At 45.6% G+C, this 26,427-nt stretch overlaps 3 protein-coding genes across 3 annotated transcripts in view; 1 reads left to right on the forward strand and 2 right to left on the reverse strand.

Annotated features, from left to right (window-relative positions):
* Nucleotides 1–6,846, forward strand: part of LOC140702985 (uncharacterized) — a 54,660-nt gene extending 47,814 nt beyond the window's left edge. The window contains 1 exon segment of the mRNA XM_078382474.1: nt 6,040–6,846. Coding sequence (XP_078238600.1) covers nt 6,040–6,846 — 807 coding nt within the window.
* LOC144584975 (uncharacterized) overlaps nt 1–26,427 on the reverse strand; it is a 618,887-nt gene that overhangs the window by 362,975 nt on the left and 229,485 nt on the right. The gene's annotated exons all lie outside the window — the stretch shown is intronic.
* Nucleotides 1–26,427, reverse strand: part of LOC144584983 (uncharacterized) — a 392,659-nt gene that overhangs the window by 268,721 nt on the left and 97,511 nt on the right. The gene's annotated exons all lie outside the window — the stretch shown is intronic.

A 26,427-nucleotide genomic window follows, 5' to 3' on the forward strand; every position in this document is an offset into this window, starting at 1 on the left:
TTGGGCAAGGAGAAATTCAGACTTTGCAAGCTAAAGTACAATCTATTAATGATTGGCCTATTCCAAAAACTAAGAAACAGGTACGCTCATTTTTGGGCCTAGTTGGCTACTACAGAAAATTCATTCCTGATTTCAGTCATTTGGCTTCACCTCTGACAGAGCTCACTAGGAAGAGACAGCCTGTCAAGGTAAAGTGGACGCCAGAGTGTCAAGGTGCCTTTGAAACTTTAAAAGCTAAGATTATGGATGCACCTATACTGAAATCCCCTGATTTTGACAAACCATTCATTTTACAAACCGATGCTTCTGAATTAGGACTGGGAGCTGTTTTGTTACAGCAAGGAGAAGATGGGAACCTTTACCCTATCTCATACTTCTCTAGAAAACTCTTGGATAGAGAGAGAAGTTACGCAGTACCTGAAAAAGAAGCTCTTTCTATATTTTGGTCTCTCAATTTACTTCGACCTTACCTATGGGGTCGTAAGTTTACACTCCAAACAGATCACAGAGCTTTAGTTTGGTTGCAGAAGATGAAATCTCACAACCAAAAATTGTTGAGATGGAGTCTAGCATTGCAAGATTTTGATTTTGAAGTTCAACACATTCCTGGAAAATTGAATGTAGTGGCAGATGGTCTTTCTAGAATGTACTGTGAAGAGTCCTATGAACCTGAACGTTGAAACGTTGTATTCAACAGTGTGTTATGTTTCAGTATTGTAATAGTTAATCTGTAGTTGAATTTTGAGATGTAACCAGTTAATTACTTTGAATTACTTTTTAGTTACTTTTACTTGATTTCTTAAAATTAGATCAGATTAACTGCTCTGAATTTTAACGATAATCAGGGGGGGCATGTGATGATTTGTGTTTTTATGTGTATTAGAATGGGATATGTAGTCCTAAGATTGTCCCAATAGCATCCATTTTGATTTAAAGTCTGTTCTGTAGTAGGAAAGTTTTCAATGCTGTTTCAGAGAAGCTTCGCTCTCTGGTTATCTCGTTGCTAAGCTGAGTAGAGAGCAGAGAGTTTCGTAGTCAAAATAATTCTGCCACAAAGTATGAAAACAACTGAAGCCCCATGAGAAAGTTAGGCGGGACAACAAGACCCAGGAGGCATTCTGGGAAGAAGAAGAGTGAGAAGGAAGAGAGAAGAAAGATGGAGTTTGCCTGAGAAAGGGGCAGACACGTGCTTTTCCCATAATGGACTGGTTTTCATATAGCATCAGCCTTTGAAGACCCAAGACACGTGAGATGGATGATTTATGCTTTTTGTTAGTTAGCATAGTTTCATTTCTTTATTTTTTTAGATGGAGTGGGGGAGTGGTGTGTTCCGTTAGTCTTGAATGAAAATGTACCTACTGACTTATGTTACTATCAACTGAAACCTTTTCTAAAGTAATTCTTTTTAATAAAACAGTAATGATTGATTTCTATGTAGAAGCTTTGTTTCTTGAACAGACCAGCTGAATGTCTAATTGGCCACGTGGGTTTGCTACCAAACTTTCAGAGCCAAATCATTCTGAGTATATCTCATGGTTATGACTGTGTTGCTTTCTTAATAAGGAGATTGGCCTCTGAGTATGAAAATTTAGACAGAACTTGGCTGAGTTCAATTGGCTCTGCTCAGCAGTTAGAGGTTTGTCTGGTTATCTTACTTGTCCCGATTTCCTGCACCCCCATAAATCTCTTTGGAGATACGGGGCTGTTTACATCGGGGGCTGAGGGACACTTGTTCCCAGGTGACCCTGTGCCATCCAGATATTATTCCTAGGGAGTATGTAATCCCAAATGAGAGCATGAAGGTGGCAGGGATTGAGGGGCAGGTGATCTCTCTGCCAGTCGCGGAGGTACCTGTGAACTTTCAAGGCTGGAGGGGAGTTTGGCGGCTAGCGATTTCATCGACTCTGCCAGCAGCCGTGCTCGTGGGAAATGACCTGGCTGAACATGTGAAACGGGTGCTAGTGATTACACGCTCACAAGCCACCACGGGGACAGTTCAGGGGGGTACTGATGAGCCAGAGACGGAAGCAGAGGGGAGTTCAGAAGCTGTGGTGGAAACCTTAACCACAGACAGCCGATTTGGCCAAGAGCAAAAGGCAGACGCCACTCTCCAAAAGTGTTTTGAACAGGTGACTGACGCCCAGCTAACACCTGAAACCCGAGTGAGATTTCTAGAGAAAAAGGGGATTTTGTATAGAGAGACCCTGAGGAATATCTCAAAAGGGGGAGATGGGATCCGAAGTCAGCTAGTGGTACCTGAAAAGTATCGCCCCATGATCTTACAAAGGGGGCACTCTGACATGTTTGCTGCGCACTTAGGGGTGAACAAAACACAGCAGAGAATCACACAGAATTTTTACTGGCCTGACATAGGGAAGCAGATCAAAGAGTTCTGTAAACAATGTGATGTGTGTCAAAGGCAGGGGAATAGCCGCGACAGGACCAAAGCAAAGTTGTGCCCTTTGCCTGTGATTGACACTCCGTTCAAATGCATAGGGGTGGACATTGTGGGACCTTTGCCCAAGGCCACAAAGAGGGGGAACAGGTTCATTCTCACCATTGTGGACCATGCCACGAGGTACCCTGAAGCCATACCCTTGACTAACATTGAAACTAACACAGTGGCAGATGCCTTGGTGGGGTATATGTCCAGGATGGGATTTGCCTCAGAAATAATCACAGATTTGGGAGCATCGTTCACATCAAAGCTCATGAAACGCTTATGGCAAATCTGTGGAATTAAGCACAAGGAAACCACTGCCTATCATCCTGAAAGTAATGGGTTAACTGAGAAGTTCAATGGGACTCTAATGCGCATGATTAGGGCTTACTTGGCAGAGAATCCAAACAATTGGGACCAGAAGCTGCAATCCCTTTTGTTTGCTTATCGATCAGTGCCGCAAGCCAGTACCGGGTTCAGTCCATTTGAACTTTTATTTGGGAGAAGGGTGAAAGGGCCACTTGATTTGATCAAACAAAATTGGGAGCAGATCACCCAGGATGACCCACAAGACGTTGTGACATACATAGACTCTTTAAGGAATGACCTAAAGAGAAACCTAGAGCTAGCAGCAGAGACCCTGCAAGCTCAAAAAGTCAGAAAGGAAGCTTGGGATGACCAGAAAGCCAGGGAGAGGCACTTTAACCCAGGGGAGGAAGTGCTTTGGCCTAGGCCCTGCAAAGAGCTGGGTAGCCCAGAAATAAAATACTTGGGTCACATGGTAGGGGGAGGAGTGATCAAACCCCTAGAGGCCAAGATAGAAGCCGTTCGTGATTGGCCCAGACCCAACACCAAGAAAAAAGTCAAATCATTTCTTGGGTTGGTGGGCTACTACAGAAAGTTCATCCCGAGGTTTAGCGAGATAGCGACTCCGCTGACCGATCTGACGCGGAAGACTGATGACCGCATCCCGTGGACCAGCGACTGTGAGGAGGCGTTCCAGAGGTTGAAGCAGGCACTCATCAACTATCCAGTGCTGCGTGCTCCAGACTTCGACCGGGAGTTCATCATCTACACCGATGCGTCTAACAGCGGGGTAGGAGCAGTTCTTTGCCAGAAGGATGAAAATGGTGACCAGCGTCCAGTGTCCTACCTGAGTAGGAAACTCCAGAAAGGTGAGAGACATTTGGCAACCGTGGAAAAGGAGTGCCTGGCCATAGTCTACGCGATCCAGAAGGCCAAGCCTTACATCTGGGGAAGACATTTTATTCTGTGCACTGACCATTCACCACTGCAATGGTTAAAGACAATGAAAACCCACAATAGTAAACTTATGAGGTGGGCTTTAAACTTGCAAGACTATGACTTTGAAGTGAAGGTGGTCAGAGGGTCAGTGAACTGTGTTGCTGACGCCTTGTCAAGAAGACCTGAAGAATGAAGACGGCGAAAGAAACATGGACTATGTATATATTTTGGTGACCAAAAAGTTAAATGTACCTGTTTATTAAACATGATTGGTTTGTATGAATAAAGGTAACTTGATGTATTGGAAATGGTAAATGTTTAAATGCCTAATTGATGTGTTTATCCTAGTGTAAGTATAAGTAAGTATGGTATTGTATGTTATTGTCTAACTGTTTTTGTATGTTTTGGGTCCAGGTTGTTTTTTGGTGAAAAGCACCTTAGCTTTCCACCTACAAAACAACTTATAAAGAGGGGAGGTGTTACATACAGCACTGATGTTACCTGTCTGTCATGGGTTGGAGGGAAAGTTCCATCCTATGGGGAGTGGAAGGCGGGACATCAGGAGGAGGGGCTGTACTGTATATATATGTGGAGCGTGTGTGAAGAAGCTGGAGGAAAAGCTGAGAGAAGAAGCTTGAGTGGGAGTCTGTGTGTCAGACAGGGTACTACTGTGTGTCAGTCAGTACCAACCTGATAGGTTCAGGTGTCTGTATGGTTAGCCAGAACTGATAGGTTCAGGGTCTGGGCTTTATTTAAGAGTGTTCTGGGTGAACCAAACTGGTGTATGCATGATTGAGACTAAGCCACGTTACTGTATCTTATTCCCTTGATCATTTTATTTTCCCTGTGTGTTAGTTAAATAAACCTTGTTCTTTTGTTTGTTTAAAAATCCATCCCTGGTCTGTGTGACTTCTTATAGGGAATGGTTGGTGGCAGCTTAGTGAAACTGTGGCATATCCCAGTAGGTCTGGGGTTGTCACAGTACCTATTCCACATCCAGCGAAGAAACCCCAAAGTCAACATCCTGTGGTTTCGTTGTCCTGTGAGGTCGTCGTGTAGCAGGGCACCACTGTACCTTCTTTCATTCTTGGTAGGGTTTAACTTATCTTCCTCTTCATCCCTTAACATTTATCTTTATTTATCAAGACTTTAAATCATTCCATTTTAGCATCACATCTCCCATTTGGTCCCGTACTGTGACAGCATGCCCCAGCAAAGCAACACCCTATAGTAACATATCCTCAAACACTATTTTCCTTAAAAAAAAACCCTAACCCATAAACCCTCACCAATATATTTAATAATATTTCCCCCCTCTTTTTGGCAAGATCCTATGTGGCCACAGTTAAGTGCAAAGTCCTGCACCTTGGAAAAAGAAACCAATTGCAGAGTTACAAGATGGGGGATACTTGGCTCAGCAAAACTACGAGCGAGAGGGATCTGGGAATTGTTGTAGATCGCAAGCTAAATGTGAGCCAACAGTGGCCTTTTAGTAATACAGGTTCTCAAATTCTTCCTTCCCTTTCTCCTTTCATGGGTTCACCATTTTCAATACATTTATGGACTTGCAATGCCTTTAAATTAAGTACTGTACAGTGGAGGAAATTTGCAAGTAAACCGTGGAACTTTTCCAGTAAAACCTCAATTCTAATCAAACCCTCTCCTTGTATTTCTGAGTAAGCTGGTTGGATAGGTCAGTGGTTTAAATATTTGGTTGCAGAACCACAGGTTCCTTGCTGTGTCTCCCACGGATAAGGTCAGCTTGTGTGGCCCTCGGGAAACTGCAAGGTCCCAGAAACAGGGAATGGGGAACGACTTTTGAGTATTCTCTATCTAGAAACCCCCCCAAAAAGTGTTGCCATCAGTCAGAATTGACTTGATGGCCCATGTTTAATAGTATTTCGGATAGTGGTTAATATTAATCAACTATATATTCCCATCCCTGTCCCTTTGGAAGTATCAGTTCAGGCAAGGGGAATCCATGCTGTTTGCACAATACGGCTAATTTTTCAAATGTTGCCAGTAAAGCCTTCAGGAGACATATGCCTTTCAAAGGAATGAAAGACAGAGCAAACTTTGGTGTGACTTCCAGTTAGATTCTGCTCTGTGCTATATTCTCAAGACATCTCCTTTTTTCTCTATCAGGTAACACACGATGGCCAGAATTATACTTCTTCTGGCCCCGAAAACAGACAAGTGTGAAGCTGGGAAGAAAAGCTTGGAAAAACCCATGAGCTAAAAGAGAAACAGCTTAAATGCCTGAAGTGTGGAGACAGCTTCAGACCAGTGCTGCTAGTTCAGATTAAAGAACTCACCCTGGGGAGAAATCATACAAAAACATGGGATGTGAAAAGAGTTTCCACGAGAGAAAAAATCTGCCTTCACATCGAAGGGCCCACACTGGATAGAAACCACATAAATGCATGGAATGTGGAAAGAGCTTTAGTCAGAGTGGTCAGCTTAGGTTACATCAAAGGACCCACACTGGGGAGAAACCACATAAATGCATGGAATGTGGAAAGAGCTTTAGTCAGAGTGGTCAGCTTAGGAGACATCAAAGGACCCACACTGGGGAGAAACCACATAAATGCATGGAATGTGGAAAGAGCTTTAGTCAGAATGGTGACCTTAGATTACATCAAAGGACCCACACTGGAGAGAAACCACATAAATGCATGGAATGTGGAAAGAGCTTTAGTCACAGTGATAACCTTAGGTTCCATCAAAGGACCCACACTGGGGAGAAACCACATAAATGCATGGAATGTGGAAAGAGCTTCAGTCAGAGTGGTCAGCTTAGGTTACATCAAAGAACTCACACTGGAGAGAAACCACATAAATGTTTGGAATGTGGAAAGAGCTTTAGTCACAGTGGTAGCCTTAGGGTACATCAAAGGACCCGCACTGGGGAGAAACCACATAAATGCATGGAATGTGGAAAGAGCTTTAGTCAGAGTGGTCAGCTTAGGAGACATCAAAGGACCCACACTGGTGAGAAACCACATAAATGCATGGAATGTGGAAAGAGCTTTAGTCACAATGGTAAGCTTAGGGTACATCAAAGGACCCACCCTGGAGAGAAGCCATATAAATGCAGTGGACTGTCGGACTGTCAGCTTCTGGGATTTCCCCTTGTGGGATGTCGCTCTGGTGAACGGTAGTGGTTACGGGGGGAGTCCTGCTCCACCCCTTGACCTCTTGGCCACTGGAGTGTCTCCTGGTTCCATGGTTTCCTGTACTATTTCACACTGGTACAAGACCTGGCTCAACAGTACTAGGAGCGAGAAGGACCTTGGAATCGTCTTAGATCACAAGCTGAAGATGAGTAAAAAGTGTGATGTGGCTGCAAAAAAGGCCAAGGCTATTTAGGCTGCATTAAGAGAGGGAGAGTCTCCAAATCCCATGAGGTGCTAGTTCCCCTCTCCTTGGTCAACCTAATCCTCCTAGTTTCTGATATCAATACCAGTACTTTTTATTAATCCTTGCTTTTTCATCACCATTTCAATATCTGGTAATTATGTTTTGCCAGTCTTTCAAATCTTTCTTTATTGGTTTCATCCTAAAGAAAAAAATTATTTTAGGTAGTAACCCTTCGTTACACATTTCATAGTACATAAAATTAGGCTTTCTTTACTACCATCTATTACAAATTACCCTCCACATTTACTTCAATTCTTTCTCCATTTTTTCTAATATATGTTTATGTTGTAAAATGTCAAGAAAATTTTTGATATGTGGATACAAACAGTGTCCTTGGTGCAAGCTTAAATGTTGCCCCTCAAGGAGAGAATGAGGGAGACCTGACAGAAACTCCGTGCTTTTTGTTTCTCTCAGGATGCAAAAACCTATGACAGGCAAACGTAATTAGAAAAAAACTTTGTATTTAAATATTTAACTTAAGTAGCTTAACATCAGCATAACAGCATGGACACAACATATACAGTGGTGCCCCGTATAGCGAGGTTAATCCGTTCCGGATTAACCTTCGCTATATGAAAACATCGCTGTGCGGGGCAGGAAAACCTATTGGAACACATTAAACTAAGTTTAATGTGTTCCAATAAGTGTGTAAACTTACCCCCTCCAGCGATGTTTTCGCTCCGGCGGCCATTTTGGAGCCGCCGATCAGCTGATCGGCGGCTCCAAAATGGCCGCCGGATGACCCGAAATGCCCCCCCGCAGCGTTTTCGCGACCTCCCTAAGCAAGGGGAGGGCGCGAAAATGCTGATAGGAGCCATTTCGGGTCATGCGGCGGCCATTTTGGAGCCGCCGATCAGCTGTTCGGCAGCTCCAAAATGGCCGCCGGAGCCCCAATCATCGCAAAGCGAGTGTGGCGATTGGGGCTGATCCGTATAGCGATCCCCAAAAAGGGATCGCTATACGGATTTTTCGTTAAACGGTGCACTCGTTAAGCGAGGCACCACTGTAATGACTGGTGACTCATGATCCCACTGTCAGTCTGACCGCCCTTAAGCAAAGGTGCAGCAAGAAATGCTCTGTCTGAGCTGCTTTTATACCAGCTTCAGCCCCTACAATCCCAGGCACCTGCCCATGGCTACAGAAGCCTCAAACTTTCCCAGTGAATCAGCTTCAGGGGTTTGGCTGACCTACATGCAGTTGGTTTCTCCAGCTTTCCTGTGTGAGTATGGTGAAGACTTTAATTTACTGTATTTCTCAGTGACCTGATCTATACGAATATTTTGACATAAAATTCCTGTATGTAATCTCCACCTCCTAGTTTCGTTATAATCACATGTACCCTTAAAATCCATATTCACCAATGTGTGATCTGCTACTTTTATTAACCCTACGCCTGTCTTACAAACTCTAAATCACAATCACTAGATGCAAATGTATATAATCTATTTAAAATAATTTTTATATGCTGATGAATAAAAAGTAAACTTCTTTACGTCTCCTTTCAATTCTCTCCAAACATCTTGCATGTCAGTTTTATTTATCAGTTTATTTCATATTGTAATATTATACTTTCTATCATCCTTGGTAGGGTTTGTAGCAAGCACGCTGGAGCCTCTACTACCTCAGGGCTCCAGGAGTGCTCACCCTTCCTCCTCAGTTGCTGCCACCAATAATATCCAATATTTAAAAAGACAAGTGTTGCTTCAAAACCAAAAAACATGTTTATTTGTTTAACAAAATAAAATGGGTAAATCACAAGTTGTTAATCAAGGTCTCTCACTAACACACACAGACTCTTCCCTCACTGACTATTTGGCTCACAGGCCCACAGACACTCAAATCACTTGCTCTCTCAAAATCTCTCTTCTCCTTACATACATCATACATCCCTTTATATCCCAGCTCCTCCCTCTTCTGCACCCCCCTCCGTCCCCTCATTGGCTGATGTTCCACTGCCCAGCTGTGACGGACAGGTGAGGGCAGGGCTGAACACTACATACCTCCCCCCTTAACAAGTTGTTTCATGGGGGAAAAGCTATAGTGCTTTCCCCTCATGAACAACAAGGAGCTTGACAAAATTACATTATCCCAACAATACACTCATACTTACCAAACATTTACATAAACATTAATTAAACATCTTACCTGCATGTTATATTTTAACTTTACATTCCAGTTACTATTATCATAGCATATCCCACATTTACATTATTTATACAAGTGCATACATAATAATATACTATAGCATTTAAAGATACCTACATATAATTCCTTTTCAAAACACAACATATAACAATACTTAACGTGTACATTAACATTTTATTACGTTCACCATTATATGAGTCCTTTCATTTCTTTTCTAGTCTTCTGGTCTTCTTGAGAGGGCATCCGCAGCACCATTCTGAGTCCCTTTAATTACTCAAACCTCAAAATCAAAGTCCTGCAGGATCAAGGCCCATCTCATCAGCTTGCTGTTGTTAGCTTTGATAGTCCTTAACCATAATAATGGGGAATGGTCAGTACACAAGACAAAATGTCTTCCCCAAATATATGGCTTAAGTTTCTGAAGAGCGTGCACGATAGCAAGACACTCTTTTTCGATGGTAGAAAGATGTCTCTTGCCTGCCTGCAGCTTTTTGCTCAGGTATGCCACTGGATGAAGTTCTCCGGTGTCGTCACTCTGGCACAGCCCGGCACCTAACCCGGTGTTGGATGCATCGGTGAAGATGGTAAACTCACGCTGGAAATCCGGAGCTCTTAAGACTGGGTTGGTCATCAACGCCTCCTTCAGCTTCCCGAACGCGTCTCACAGCTGCTGGTCCACTGGATACTATCAGCACTTTTTTGCATGTTAAGTCAGATAAGGGAGCGGCTATTTTGCTGAATCTGGGAATAAACCGTCTATAATAGCCAACTAACCCTAGAAAAGATCTGACCATTTTCTTGGTGGTGGGTTTAGGCCAGTTACTAATAGCTTCCACTTTGGCTTCTAGGGGTTTGATTCTACCTCCCCCTACTATATGGCCTGAATATTTCATCTCGGAGCTGCCCAGCTGGCATTTGCACGCTTTCACTGTTAGCCCAGCTGCTTTCACTCTTTGCAGCACTGTCTTTAAGTGATAAAGGTGATCTTTCCAGGAGTGACTAAAGATCCCTATATCATCAATGTAAGCCACTGTGAAGTCGCTAAGCCCTTGTAAAGTTTTGTCCATAAGTCTCTGAAATGTTGCTGGTGAGTTTCTTAATCCAAAACTCAGGACATGGAACTCATACAAACCAAAAGGGCTACAGAAGGCTGTCTTCTCCTGATCTTTGAGGTCAATTCTCACTTGCCAAAACCCTTTTGTTAGATCTAGGCAGGATATGTATTGACATCTCCCTATGGTCTCTATTAGGTTGTCTAATCTGGGCGTCGAATAATCTGGGTATCCTCCTGAGGAGGGCCTCAGAGCTGGGAATTGGTGGTCAGGCATTGTCCTGGCTCTGGTCTTTCCTGGGGGACCGTCCTCAGAGAGTTCAGCTTGGGGAGCATTTGTCAGCCCCGTGGAGCCTCAATTGTGGGTTTCCGCGGGGTTCAGTCATCTCTCCAATGCTGTTTAACATCTATATGAGGCTGCTGGGTGAGGTCATCAGGGGGTGTGGAGCATCGTGCCATCAACATGCTGATAACACACAGCTCTACATCTCCTTTTTGCCATCTACAGCGGATGCCGTCCTGTCCCTGCAGCGCTGCCTGTGGTCTGTACTGCAATGGATGCAGGAAAATGGGCTGAGGCTGAACCCGGACAAGACGGAGGTCCTGAGGGTGGGCGAGCCTAGCATCAGCGGTTTGGGAAACTCCCTCTTTTTGGTGGGTGACTACTGTCTATTTCAAAGTCCTTCCCTAGCATCAGCAGTTTGGGACATTCCCTCTCTTTTGGGGGGGTGACTCTCAGCGCGAAGAGTGAGGTGTGCAGCTTAGGGGTCCATCTGGATCCGGCACTCACCATGGAATCCCAGGTGGCATCAGTGATCCACACTGCTTATTTCCATCTCTGGCAGATAGCCCAGCTGCGCCCCTATCTAGATGTTGGGTCGCTCACCACTCTGGTCCATGTGCTTATAATCTCAAGGTTAGATCAATGTAATGCTCTCTATGTGGGGCTGCCTTTGAGATCTAAGCAGAAACTCCAGATGGTGCAGAATGCGGCGGCCAGACTTCTTACTGGGGTAAGGAAATATCAACATATTACCCCCATTCTGGCCACCTTGCACTGGCTGCCCATTCAGTTCCATGTAGATTTCAAAGTTTTAACTCTTACATATAAAGCCCTAAATGGTCTAGGGCCTTGTTACCGGTCAGAACGCCTTCTCCCACCTAGGTCTACCCGTATCACTCGATCTAGCCAGAAGGTGAGGCTGAGGAGTCTAACGCCGAGGGACGCCCGGAAGGAAAAAAAAAAAACCGGGCCTTCTCGGCGGTGCCTCCTTGTCTTTGGAATGGCCTCCCTGCTGAGATCCATATGGCCCCTTCCCTGGGCATCTTCAAACGCCAACTGAAAACCTGGCTGTTTAAGCAAGCGTTTCCTCCATCCACCACCTGATTTTGTTCTCTGTGCCTTTTTCCCATCTGGATTATTGTGGTATCTTTTCTCTCTTAGTAAAATGTTGTTATGATTTTAAATTGTATTTAGATTTGATATGTTGTTACCCACCCAGAGTAGTCCGCATGACTAGATGGGTGGGCTATAAATGTAACAAATAAATAAATACAAATACAGTAAATAAATCAAGGTTTGTAAAAAAAAATTGTAAGAAAGAGTCCAATTAATTAATTCAGCTGTTCAAGTAACTAGCTGACCAGTTTGATTTAACCCAGCTGTGGAAACAATAATGCTGGAAAAGAACCCTGGAGAAGCTAATCTCTGATTGGGCACTAGGGGCAATAAAATTAAGAGCCTCTGAGCACTTTTTGGGGGTTGAACTAAGCGAGATGAAGGTGCTCCTCTGCAGGACTGATTTACGATGCTGGACATGGCTATGGACTCTGGATATGTGCTATGGGAAATGGACTGATATTGAATGCTTTATCGTGTATGACCAATGGACTGAACTAAGACAACTCTGTATGTATGACTACTGCTACAATACAATTTTTTCTTTACCTTAATGAACTCTCTTTTCATTGTTTGTCTGCATCCTGATACCTGAATTGGATAAATCTCTGCTAGGGCAAAGGAAAGATCCCAAGGATAGAACAGACAAACTCCATGGTTCCTTCTGTGGATAAAAGTTGACTGAATAAGCGACAGAGGCACCCGTTACTTAGAGCACATAACAACATGGTTGAGAAATCAAAGTGGGAAGTATGGATTCCAGATTTATTTATTTATTCATTCATTCATTATTCATTCATTCATTCATTCATTCATTCATTTATTTGTTTGATTTATATCCCGCCCATCTGGTCTGGTCGACCACTCTGGGAGGCTTCCAATAAAGGTATATACAGTAAAACATAAGACTATTACAACAATCAGAACACATACAATAATGAAACAAATAAAGAAGAAAAAGAAAAAAAGAGTTAAATATTGACAGAAGGGAAGGCCTGAAAGTATAACCATGTTTTTAGTAATTGACTCTTGAAAGTGCCCAGCGTAGGGACTGCTCAAATTTCTGGAGGAAGGTTATTCCAGAGGCGAGGAGCCACCACCGAGAAGACCCGATTTCGTGTCCTTTCCTTCCGGGCCTCCCTCGGCGTTAGGCTCCTCAGCCTCACCTCCTGGCTCGTGCGGGTGATCCGAGTAGATCTAGGTGGGAGCAGGCGTTCCGCCAAGTATCGAGGTCCTAAACCGTTTAGTGCCTTATATGTAAGCATTAACACTTTGAAGTCAACATGGAAATGGATGGGCAGCCAGTGCAGCATGGCTAGAGTAGGAGAGATATGTTGGTATTTTCTCACACCAGTGAGGAGTCTGGCCGCTGCATTCTGCACCACCTGAAGCTTCCGCGTCAGCTTCAAAGGCAGCCCCATGTAGAGTGTGTTACAGTGGTCTAATCTAGAGATTACGAGTGCATGTACTAAGGTAGTGAATGCCCCCATGTCTAGGTAAGGTTGCAGCCGGGCAATCCGCCAAAGATGAAAAAAGGCGGTGCGGACTACCGATGCCACCTGTTTCCATGGTAAGCGTCGGGTCCAGGTGTACTCCTAGGCTGCGGACCTCACTCTTTGCGGCCAGGGTCACCCCCCCCAAACGAGAGAGAGTCACCCAAGCTGCCAGCCACAAGGCTGCACCCTCAGGACTTCCGTCTTGTCCAGTTTCAGCCTCAACCCGTTCTCCCGCATCCATTGCAGTACGGCCTCCAGGCAGCGCTGGAGGGACAGGACGGCATCACCTGCAGTTGGTAAAACGGAGATGTAGAGCTGGGTGTCGTCAGCATATTGATGACAGAATGCTCCACACCCCCTGATGACCCCTGTGATGAGATGGGTTTTTGAGTTAAAATCTTTTAAGGCATATGGGTTTTGTAATTAAGAAATGAGCCAGAGAGGTTCCATCTTGTTTCTTTGTATAAAGTATCTTTGCTATGCTGACAAATTGTTTTCTAGGCGAGCGAGAGAATGTTATTCTGAAAGCCTGAGAAAGGACTCTGTGTGATTAGATAGATGGGAATTGTTGTGACTCTTTGAGAAACCACCGTAACCCAAATAACATCTGGTGTGTATGAGAAAGAAGTCATGTGGTGCAACAGGACTGTTTGCCTAGTAACGAACTCTGATTGGATGACATCGTGGGAAGGTGCATTAAGCCCTTGCCAGTTACTCTTGAAAAAGGAACTTTTTGCCTATGGACATTGTCTTTCCAAGACCGACCTTTCAGTCATTCGTGACCTACTCTTCAGCCATTTGGGACTCACCCTAATGTCTTTCGAGACAGGCTGGTGGCCTACCTACATGGACTGGTTCCTATGCTTTGCTGGATTACTTTTGGACTTATGGGATTTTTCCTAAGGACTGTGCATGGACTATTTTCTATGGACTGTTCTATGGAATATTCTTTATGGACTTCTTTTCTTGGAATACTCCATATGGACTATGCTCTTGTAATGCTGTAAGGACTATGGTATATTTACTGGATTTTTCTTTTCTAAGGACTATGGGAAATATAATGGATTTTTACTTTTGTTTAGGGGTTTTTATTCTATAGGATCACTGAGGACTATAGCCTTTTTATAACCTACTTGGATTATTTTGTTTTTACTAATGATTTCCTAGACTGGAACTGTTTTTATTCTTTTTAATGTCTTTTTGTGTTTTTAATAAGGTTTTTGAACTCTTTTATATTTTTCATGTTTTCTTTGCCTCACTACATCTGTGTAACTAAACAGCACAATGCTAGTTTATTTGTTTTGGTATAATTTGGCTTTGATATTTAGTAACATGCTTTTTCTTTAATAAAATAAAGATTATAAAACTCATTTGGTTTCCTGAACAGTACACTTGTCATAGGGTCATCTGAGAGTGCTGCCTCGGCCTAGCTTACTTAGAGTCCTGTCAGTGGTGCAAGTTAAGTCTAAGGACTACAAAGCCCACTTGACCTTTTCACAATAATATCTGAGAGTACCAGGGTGTTCTTATGTGGGCAGACCTGCGAGAAGGAGTGTTGTATCATGGCTAGCTGAATTTGGACTCTTCAGCCCATTTTAGCATGTGCAAACTCCTGATTGCTCTCTGTCCAAGCTTACACGTGTGTTTTCAAACCCGTGTTCGCGACAACCCCACCCAACAGCCTCATATATGTGATGGTCCCGCCGCCACACAGGTGTGGAAGAATCACACAGGACACAAAGATCAGGGCCAAATGGGTTTCTCAGAGGCTGGGAAATCTAAGCCTTGAGAAGATTTGGTTTTGGTAACTTATGCAGATTAAAGGAATATAAATACAGTATTGGGAGAAATCTCACTCAAAGTGTTATTAGAAACGAATGGAGAAACATAGGTGTTTGGTTTCATGATGCCGGGTGAAAGTCCTTGGAAGAGCGGAAAAATAACAGTGTGGCAGTGACAGCCACCAATGGATTTTACAAACAACTGGGAGAGAAGAAAATTTTCTCTCTGTTAACAACACACTTACAGCCAAATTGTGCTTTTTCACTTTGTATATATTTCTTTTTAAAGTGTAAATACTTTTGCATGTTTGTTGTGAGTTTTTTGGACTCTTTAGCCCTGTACTGAAGGTTGTTCTTCCTAACGTTTCGCCAGTCTCTGTGGCCGGCATCTTCAGAGGACAGGAGTCGGAATTGCACCAGAGCAAAGAGTTTTGATGCTGGTCACAGAGACCGGCGAAACGTTAGGAAGAACCACCTTCAGAACAGGGCCAAAGAGCCCGAAAAACCCACAACAACTACCAACATGAATCTGACCCAACTCCGGGAGGCAGTGGAAGACAGGAGGACCTGTGGCGTGCTCTGGTCCATGGGGTCACGAAGAGTCGGACACAACTTAACGACTAAACAACAACATCTACAGTATGAGATATGCAGGAAATGGGGAAACCAAGAGGAGATTCGGACTATTTCCTGAGAATATTTTTGAACCCAAAATCAGCAGCAGCAAACCACACACACACACACACACACACACACACACACAGAGAGAGAGAGAGAGAGAGAGAGAGAGTTTTCCTAGTGTAGAAAATGGACAGGCCCTCTCCCCAGGGTCTCTCCTGCCCCCATTGCTGTGGGTGGGAAGAGAGGGGGGGTTGAGGTTCAGCTTTGGCTTCCAGATGGGTGGCATAGAAATGCAGTATCATCATAATCCACATTCCCAGCTATCTTCCAACCTACCCACTCAAACGTTTCCCTCCGACATGACTCACAACTTTCGCACAAGCTGTGAAAGAAGCAGGTGGTGGGGTCTTACAGCTGACTCCCCCCTCTATCGTGATGCCTGGGTTGGTCTGGAATGGATGCTTCAGAGCCATTGGCTTTACAAAAGACCTGCCTCCCACCCACCCCCAGATGCAAAGGCTGAAATGATCCCTGTGAGGAGGGACTCTTTCTGGGTTGCATTTCTTTTTTTTTATTTTCTCCAGCCCCCCCATATAGGAGGGATGAGCCTTCTTCTTCTGCCTCTTCCCAAAGCCCCCTCCGTCCGTCTGTCAAGAGGAGCCTCCAAAATCAGAGGCTGCCGGAGAGGTGGTTCGTCTTCGGAAACGAGGAGCCGGCCTTTGGGAAACGGGCTGGCCCTGGAGGGGGCCTTTGGGACCCGACCCCCGGAAAGGGCTCTTCCTGGCAGCCAGGAGAAAACGTTCCAGCAGAGATCCCCTTTCTTGGGGGGACCAGAGGAACTGGCCGGCAGGATCTACCCCTCCAGGGCTGGCCAGAAGGGGGTGAGGGAGAAAGGGGCAGAGGCCACCTGGCAGGAGGGCAGACTAAGGGGCCTGGATCTAGCCCCCCTCCCTCCCAGTTGACCCCCTATCTTCTCCCCCCTCCAAGCCCCATTTCTCTGGGGCCCCTCCTATGCCCACACCCCCTCCACAGGAACTTTGCCTGAGGATCCAGACAGAGGTGGGCGATGGCCCCGGGAGGGGGAGAGGAGAGAGCACTGGGGGTGTCCCTAGAAAGATATCCCCCAAAAGGGGAGAAATATAGCCCCCACCCCCACCTCATCCCTTCTCCCATCCTGGGGGGAGGGGAATCTTTAGTGCGGCTTGTGTGTGTTTGTGTGTGTGTGTGTGTGTGTGTGTGTGTGTGTGTGTGTGTGTGTGTGTGAGAAGAGAGATGGGAACTCAGGATGGGGCTGAGATCCCGATACTCTGAAGGGGCAGGAAGTACCCCCCCAAAGCAAGGCCCCCCGGGCCCCCTTTGTGTATGTGTGTGTGTTTGTGTGTTTTTCTTGGTGAGTCCACTCAGGCTCACCTCTCCCTCCCCCCATCTTCTCCAGCCAAAATCTGAGCATGACCCCCCAAAAAATCCTTTTATTCCAAAGCTTGGGAGAAATTCCTGGAAAACCCCAACTGGGGGCTTTTTGGTAGGGGGAGGAGGAGGAGGAGGCTGCAATGAGTGGGTGGGTGAAGGGGGTGGGGGGGATAGGAAGGGCCCCAGAGGAATGGGGCTTGGAGGGTGGAGAAGATGGCTCTGCAGGGAGGCCTGACCCAGTCCCCTTTGGCTGCCCTCCAGCTAGGCAGCCTCTGCCCCTTTTCCCCTCCCCCTCTCCACCCCCCACCTTTCTCCCCCCCAGCCAACCCTGGAGGGGTAGACAGGAGGGGGGTGCCCAGCTGCAACACCCCACAACCTGCATCCCTGGAACTGACATCAGCTCATGCTCTACAAACCGATTGGGACACACCTCATTGGAGGTGGAGACTGCGGGCTCAGAAGCCACAGGGACTCCTAATGTCCGAGCATTCTGAACCCAGAGGCTAAATACTCAAAGCTAAGTTTTCATAATTTTTGGGTTAGAAAAGAGTCTGTGTGGGTCTTCTAAACAAAGGTGTCTTATAAATGGAAAAATACAATATTTTTTAAGAACAGGTTTATCTTATTAACTTCTTCCCAAATGTTTTCTTTGAAAAAGGAAGTTATCCAAAATTCCCTCCCTTCCATGCATTTCTAAACCTTTTCATATTAAATCCTTATTGTTGGTTATAATACCTGAAATATATCTCAATTGATTTGCTATATAATAACATTTAATACTGGTTATCTGACAACCTTTTTGTAATATCTACCAACATTTCTTATTAATCCTAGCTAGAGTGCATCTGGAGAGAGGAACTGACGGATTACAATAAGAAAGCTGTCAGGATCACAACTAACCATTACCTGGCTAAGGTAAGGGCTGCCAGACGATCACACTTCACTGAGTGGATAAGCAATGCTTCCAATCAGCAGGCGGAAATTTTCCATATAGTTCGCAATCTATCCAGAATTGGTCTGGGTGATGGGCCTCCCACTAATATTTCACCTGACCAATTTGCAGCATTTTTAAAATCAAAAGTGGAGGCCATCCGCCATGACCTCTCCCCTTTTTTAAATACAGTGGATTGAGCAGAGATGTCCAGCGCTCCGCCTTGCCCGGTTATTCTTGATATCTTTGAGCCTGTGATGCCTGATTTGGTGGACAAAGCACTTGATCGCTGTCAGGCCACCATCTCCTCCTTTGACCCTCCTTTGACCCTTGCCTGGCCTCACTAATCAAAGCAGCCAGGCCTGTAACAACGAAATGGACCACAGCAATAATTAATGGGTTTCTCCAAGAGGGCAAGGTGTCATGAGTGCAGCTGAAGACCTGGAACCAGAAGGGTTAACTGAGGCTGAGGAGAATGCTGAGCAATCAGAAACACCTGAATTGCCTCCAGACAAACTTCAGGCCAGGCTTCGGGGATGACTTAGGGCAAAAAGGTCAGAGGATTGCTCGAAGGCTGTCTGCAGAAACATCCATTCAACTAGCCCTGAGTATTGACAGGATGGAAAGGTTTCCAGCAGCTCAAGGAGCTGTTTTACTATAAAACAGCTCCTAGTCAGCTAGAATCTCTGTGGAAGCAATGAGTCAAACCCTCTGGCTTCCACCCAAGCTCCTACAACCTTGAACCATGTTCCTGACTCTGGACTCTGACCCTGGACTACGTTCTGTGAGTTGGTTTGGTAAATGGATATTGGCGTTGCATTCTTGGTATTCCTGACCTTGGACTGGTTTATTGGACTTCAGCTGTTGTAACCCCCTGGAACGTGACACAAGATTCCTCTTGCCCTCAAGGAGACACTCATTAGGCCCATTAGGAAGAAACCAAATTTGGTGGTGGATGATATTGGAAATTATAGGCCCGTTGCCAATGTTTCTTTCCTTAGCAAAGTGGTGGAGAGGGTGGTGGCAGACCAACTTCAGATGCTTTTGGACAAAACCAACACTCTGGACCCATTTCAGTCGGGCTTCAGGCCGCGTTATGGCACAGAAATGGCACTGATCGCACTGTTGGATGACCTGTTGAGGGAGGCCGACAGGGGCAATATGTCCTTGTTGGTCCTCCTCGATATCTCAGCCACCTTTGATACTGTCAACCTTGGTATCCTCCTGGGGAGGCTCTCCGAGTTGGGAATCGGTGGCCTGGCGCTTGCCTGGCTCTGATCCTTCTTGGAGGACCGTCCCCAGAGAGTACAGCTTGGGGAGAATGTTTCGGCCCCATGGAGCCTCAATTGTGGGGTCCCATAGTGGGCACAGCCCCTGGATAGTCTCAGTGTCTTCACTCACAATTAGGTTTTGTCAGTTGCACACGGTAGGCAGATCCAGCGTTGCTGTTCTGCTGAGGGAGCTGTTTCCACCAGCAAAATCAGGGGAGGGGGTTTCCTCTCCCTTACAACCTCCAGTGTGTCCTTCAGACCTGGAGCAGCGGGATGGGAAAGCCCACCAGAAGAGGGTTTCAAGTGGCCTGGAGGAGCGACAAGGGGCAGTTATCTCCTAGTATGACCCTGAATGCCTTAGTGGGACATGAGCAAGGTCTCATTGTAATTTTTTCATGGTGAAATCCTGTGTGTTCTTCCAGGAGCCCTCTTTGGTGGCTAGGCATGAATAAGCAAGCAATGAAAAGGAAGGTTCTTCCCAAGAGTCAGAGGTATGGAAATACGACAGTGCTTGAATTGAAGGGAAAGTTCATTTGAAAAGAAGAGACTGAGCCAATGGACTCTACAATAGAGTCTGGCATGAAGGGCATCTTGTGCTGTTCCTCCTTCATGCTCTATAGAGCCCATCACCAGGAGTTCAGAATGTCCTCTGAACAAAAATGGATTTTTCTTCCTAGAGTGGGTCCCATAACCATCGTTGGAACCCAACGGTCTGGGCCCTGTAGCGATCCTGTCGTCTGCCTATGCGGTTCTTGCTCGTCTCGGCTGAAACACCCTTTCCCTTGAGTCCGAGGATGGCCTTTGTCCTCTGGTCAAAGACCTGGCTGGGCAAGCCCTTAAAGCTGAGGAGGTTTTTAGAAAATTATGAATATGAAATATGATAGCTTCACTTTGAAATAAAGGATTAATGTGTGTTTTTTTCCCTCACACAATATTTTTCCTCACACAATCCAAAACTAAGTCACATAGAGATGACGCTTGTCCTATTTTCTTTCCAGGGAGCTGGAAGAGCCAGAGTGTTAGCTGACATCCAATCTAGGCCTTATTCCACGTTTGCTCAAGTAAGTGTGTAAAAAACCGTACTCCTTAATTCTCTGCTTTTGTAAGGAAGGATGCTTAAAATCTAGCCACCTAGAGTGGTCGTTCGACTAGACAGGCGGGGTATAAATACAATAAATACAATAAATACATTAAAAACATACGGCTGTCGTCTTATTGCCTTTTCCGTTTTTCTGCATGGTGGAGAAATTCTTGACTGTTCTGATCTATGTTTGGAAATATACATTGTTCTGATTCGCTAGATGAACTAGAAAAGTTTGCGTTAAAAACATAACGACAATGCCAAAAGTTTTCTGTGTCCCACTGGGAAAAATGTGCCCTGTAAGAAGCAGCTACAGATAGCAGGGCATCCAAGTCGCTTTGTATACCTCTAGAGCCTTCCCTTGCAAGGTAGGTACACTGCAAAGGCACATACACACCCCTCAATATGAGTGTTGTATAATTTTTGCCAAACTAGCAGACTATAGCACTGGTATATAAGGATTTAAAACACAACAAATTCCTTTTTACTCCCTGACCAAAATCCTGTTGCATGGCTGCGCCTTCGTAACTCCGTAACTGCGCCTCCTGATTCCTCCCCCCCTCCAACTGGGTCTGCCAAGCATTTCACAAGCCATTCACATGTTGGGATATATCCAAGGAAGCCATGGTTTCTAAGAACTCAAGAGCTGCACTGTGGCCCCAGCCTTGGCACGAACATTAGAATCTCCCAGGACAGGAATCCTCAGGGACCTCAGCGCCAACCCTGAGACAAGGTCTGTCTGCTCCAGACAGGAGAGTGCTGGGTTGCAAGGAAAATGGCAAGTCAGCATCCTCCCAAAGCTGTCTCTGGCTCCCACTGACATGTGGAATGCAGGGAATTTCTGTCAGATTTGTGGATGACAAAAATTTGGTGGAATAGTTAAAACCCTGAAAGACTGAAGCAAAACTGTAAATGATCTTGATATGCTGGAGCACTGGGCTGAAAACTTCCAAGTCGGAACAGATTGTGAAGCGGTCATTGTGCTAGCACCAAGAAAACAAGGCAGTAATAACTAGAACCCAACACAGATTGGTCAAGCTCAGATCCTGCCAAACTTATTTGACAACTTTTTTTGATCAGGTCACCTCCCGGATAAACAGAGGGAATGCTGTACACATATTCTATGTTAATTTCTCTTCCCCCCGCCTTCCTTCCCGGCTTCTCTACAACCGCCGCCCTTGAGGGGAGGGGAGGAGAAAAGGGCAGGAAGGAAGAGAAGACCCCAAGGGTGCAGGTGCGCCAGGGACCAAAGGCCCATGGGGGGAGGGGGGCCTCGTGGGGGGTTGATTGCTAAGCGATCACTCCAGCGATGGCCAAAAGTCCATCGCAAAGCGATTTCATCGCTCAACGGAGCGACTGCTAAGCGAGGCACCACTGTACATATATATCATTATTGGCCTCTCTCCATGTACTTCATACCTATTGGCTTCTCCATATGTACTTTATACTTATATTTTATTTGAATGGTATAATAACTTTCTTCATCCTTGGAATCCTTGGACCCCATTTGATTCTCCTGACCTTTGTGCCAGTGAGGCAAGGCAGCTCTCATACCGCATTTCTGCAAATCAAACATAGTAGATACAATGGCCTCTCTGACCCAGGCTACAGGAAGAGATATCACACCACAATTGGAAAACATTTAGAAAATATTTGAGTTTCGTTTCCCAAACATCCCAGACAATTAAGCTTTTTCTCTTCAGTGAGCACAACTATTTAGGAGACTGTAGGCATCCTTCAGTCTCAAGAGACTATGGTATCGTGCTCTGTATGGAGGTCTTGGAACAATGTCTTGTGTGGCTGAGAAGGCCAATTCGAGAGTGACAATCCCTTCCACACTGGAGACAAATCCAATCTGTCCCCTGTCCAGCTCCCTGGTTTTGCTTTTTTTGGGACTGCCTCTTTGCCTCGGTCTGCTGTACAAGTGTCTGTTCAAATTGGGAGAGGCCATGATGCACCGCCTGCCTCCAGGCTGAACGCCCAGACGTCAAGGTTTCCCATCTATTGAGGTCCATTCCTAAGGCCTTCAGATCCCGCTTGCAGATGTCCTTGTAACGCAGCTGTGGTCTCCCTCGGGGGCGGCTTCCCTGCACTAATTCTCCATACAGGAGATCTTTTGGAATCCGACCATCAGGCATTCTCACGACGTGCCCAAGCCAACGTAGACGGCGCTGTTTCAATATTGTATACATGCTGAAAATTCCAGCTCGTTCTAGGACTACTCTGTTTGGAACTTTGTCCTGCCAGGTGATACCAAAAATGCGTCGGAGACAACGCATATGGAAGGTGTTCAGCTTCCTCTCCTGCCGTGCACAAAGGGTCCAGGACTCGCTGCAGTATAGGAGTGTGCTCAGGACACAGGCTCTATAGACCTGGATTTTGGTGTATGCCGTCAACTTCTTATTAAGCCATACTCTCTTTGTGAGTCTAGAGAACATGGTAGCTGCTTTCCCAATGCGTTTATCCAGCTCGACATCTAGGGAGAGAGTGTCAGAGATTGTTGAGCCAAGGTACACAAATTCATGAACAACCTCCAGTTCTTGCATGGAGATAGTAATAGAGGGAGGTGAGTCCACGCCCTGGCACATGACTTGTGTTTTCTTCAGGCTGATAGTTAGTCCAAAGTCTTGGCAGGCCTTGCTAAAATGATTTATGAGTTGTTGGAGGTCTTCAGCAGAGTGGGCAACAATGGCTGCATCATCAGCAAAGAGGAAGTCCCGCATGCATTTCAGTTGGACTTTGGTCTTCGCTCTCAATCTAGTGAGATTAAAGAGCTTTCCATCTGATCTAGTCCGGAGATAGACACCTGCTGTTGCAGTTCCAAAGACCTGCTTCAGCATGACAGCAAAGAAGATCTCAAACAGGGTCGGCGCAAGGACACAGCCTTGTTTTAATCCGCTTCGTATGTCAAAGGGATCTGATGTTGAGCCATCAAAAACTACAGTGCCCTTCATTTCCTCATGAAAGGACCTGATGATATTAAGGAGTTGAGGTGGACATCCAATCTTGGGAAGTATTTTAAAAAGTCCATCCCCGCTAACCAAGTCAAAGGCCTTTGTGAGATCTATGAAGGCCACAAAGAGTGGCTGTTGTTGTTCCCTGCATTTCTCCTGCAGCTGTCGGAGGGAGAATACCATGTCAGTGGTGGATCTGTTAGCTCGAAAACCACACTGTGATTCTGGATAGACTCTGCAAGCACCTGAAGTCTCTTCAGCACAACACGGGCCAGCAGCTTCCCTACAACGCTGAGAAGAGAGATACCACGGTAGTTATTGCAGTCGCCCCTGTCGCCTTTGTTCTTATACAATGTGATGATGTTTGCATCCTTCATGTCCTGTGGTACTCCACCTTCTCTCCAGCAAAGACAAAAGACTTCATACAGCTCAGTGGTGATGATCTCTTTACAACACTTCAAAACTTCAACGGGGATGTTGTCCTTTCCAGGTGCCTTGCCAGAGGCAAGGGAATCCAAGGCTGCTTTTATTTCTGCTAAAGTTGGTTCACTGTCCAGCTTTTCCAAGAGAGGCAGGCACTCAATGTTATTTAGTGCCTCTTCCGTTACTACATTCTCTTTAGAATATAGCTCAGAGTAGTGCTGCACCCAGCGTTCCATCTGCTGTGCTCGGTCCTGGATGATCACACCTGTAGCAGACTTCAAGGGAGCAGATTTCTTCTGTATTGGACCTAAAGCCTGCTTGATACCATCATACATTCCCTTGATGTTACCTGTGTCTGCTGCTATCTGTATCTGAGAGCAGAGCTGAAGCCAATAATCATTGGAACATCTCCTGGCAGTCTGTTGGACTTGGCTACGAGCAGCTCGAAGAGCCTGCAAGTTGTATTCACTAGGACAGGCTTTGTATGCTGCTAGAGCTCTCCTCTTATCCTCGATGGCTGGAATCAGCTCCTCTGAATGAGCTTCGAACCAGTCAGCCGTCTTTTTGGTCTTCTTGCCAAATGTGGACAAGGCAGTGTTATAAACAGCGTTCTTGAAGTGTTCCCATCGTTCAGGTGCATTCGCATCAGCCGGGCCTGGAAGGGTTTCCTGAAGCGCTTGGGCAAATTCCTCCACTTTTCTTTGATTGCGAATCTTGTTGATATCTATACATGGTCTTCCTTCCTTTTTAGTGTGATACAATCTCTTTGTTCACAGTTTTATTCTGCTACACACCAGGGAATGATCAGTATCACAATCAGCACTCTGGTAACTGCGTGTGATTGTAATACTAGATAGGCTAGAACGTCTAGTGAGGATAAAATCAAGCTGATGCCAATGCTTCGATCTTGGATGTCTCCAGGAAACTTTATATTGAGGCTTTGTATTAAAGAACGTGTTGGTGACACAAAGACCATAATAACAGCAAAACTCCAGCAAACGTTGGCCATTTTCATCCATCTTCCCAATGCCAAAACGGCCTAGACAGGTGGGCCAAGAGTTGTGATCAGCACCAACTCTAGCATTAAAGTCTCCGAGAATGAACAGCGGCTCTCTCTCAGGGACTTTTTTGATAGTAGCTGCCAAATCGTCATAGAATTTGTCTTTGACTTCTGTTGTGGATGACAGTGTTGGTGCATATGCACTGATGAGGGTGACCAGTCCTGCTGATGAGCGGAGCTGCAGAGACAGGATTCTTTCACTCCCCACAGTAGGTGGAACAATGGATCTCAGCAGAGTATTTCTGACCGCAAAGCCAACACCATATTCCCTGGTCTCGTTCAATGGTTTTCCCTGCCAAAAGAATGAGAAGTTTTTTTCTTTGACAGATCCCATGTCTGGCAATCTCGTCTCTTGCAGGGCAACAATGTCCATCTGCAGTCTAATCAGTTCAATGTCGATAACAGCTGTCTTGCGCATGTCGTCTATTTCCTGCAGGTTGTCAGAAAAGCCAGGGGTCCGAACATTCCAGGTTCCCAACTTTAGGGCAGATGTTTTCTTCTGATTGTTGCATGGTGCATGGTTATTGATCTGTTTTTCGGCTCTCCCACCATTAGAAGTAGCCCCTGGCATCATGCTCTATGCCAATCGAGCAAAACGTATAACCAGTAACTGCTAGTTCCTGTGTTATTTCGACACTGTATGCAAAGCTGGAGTGTCCTCTCCAGAGCACGAAGCCTGGGTAGAATAATATGGAGGATAGGCTGTTACCCAAGCAGCAAATCCCCCCTCTCCACATCACTGAAATAGTCCAATGGAGAGGCAAGAGCCAATACAACTGGTTCCAGCGATGTCGCAGGAGTTGGCAGAACAACACAAACTGTCTACGGGACTCCGGCTCCGGATTTTGCCTCGAGGTTATCTCCTGAAGCCTTTTCCATCAGTGGATATAGCCACAAGGCAGTGGAGGTTTGAAATCAGAGTTTTCCTTCTCCTAGATGGGCTGCCTTACATGGCTCACGAGTCCCACCTACCCGGCCTGCTCCCTAATAGTGCGGAAGTATGATCCTACTCCTGAAGCATTCCTGCCCCCAGGTGTAAGAAATACTATTTGGCTATCCTATTTAGCAGATCAAAGTAAAAAAAAAATAGAGTGAGAGGCACTAATTTAAAGCCAAAGCCCTGCCCCCTCAGACCATGTGGTCAAAGGGTCAGCCTACCAGGAAAAACTCACCAATTAAAATGTCCCCCAAACACAGCTCCCTCCTGCCTCTGCTTCCTCTTCAGGAAAGGGGCTTAGAGCTTCTGCAGGCACTAATTTAAAGCCAAAGCCCCGCCCCCTCAGACCAGGAAAGGCTATTTAGGAGACTATTTGGGAGATAAAATGGGCGCAGATGGCATGCATAGGGAGGAAGCACAGCCATCTACATTTTGACACCACCAGGAGAATTACTGTTTTTGAAGGTCATATATTGAGGCCCTTGAGGCCCAGAAAATGCTACATAAACATACCAAAGAGATAAGGAGAACCTAGGCACATCCTCTGCAGACTCATAGACTCTTTGGGGGTATATCATGACCCTGGGTCAAGGGGACATGGGGGGGGAACCAGTATGGATATTCAACTATAGCCAATAGATTAGGCCCACGGAACATCTTTGGCCAATGGGCAGGAGGATCCAGATTTCCAGGTTCAAGGAACCAATCCGGATATTTCACTTTATGACTCTTTGTGAAAAACCTTGTAAAACACCTATGCAA

The sequence above is a fragment of the Pogona vitticeps genome, chromosome W, assembly GCF_051106095.1.
Source record: "Pogona vitticeps strain Pit_001003342236 chromosome W, PviZW2.1, whole genome shotgun sequence".
NCBI classification, from domain to species: Eukaryota; Metazoa; Chordata; class Lepidosauria; order Squamata; family Agamidae; genus Pogona; species Pogona vitticeps.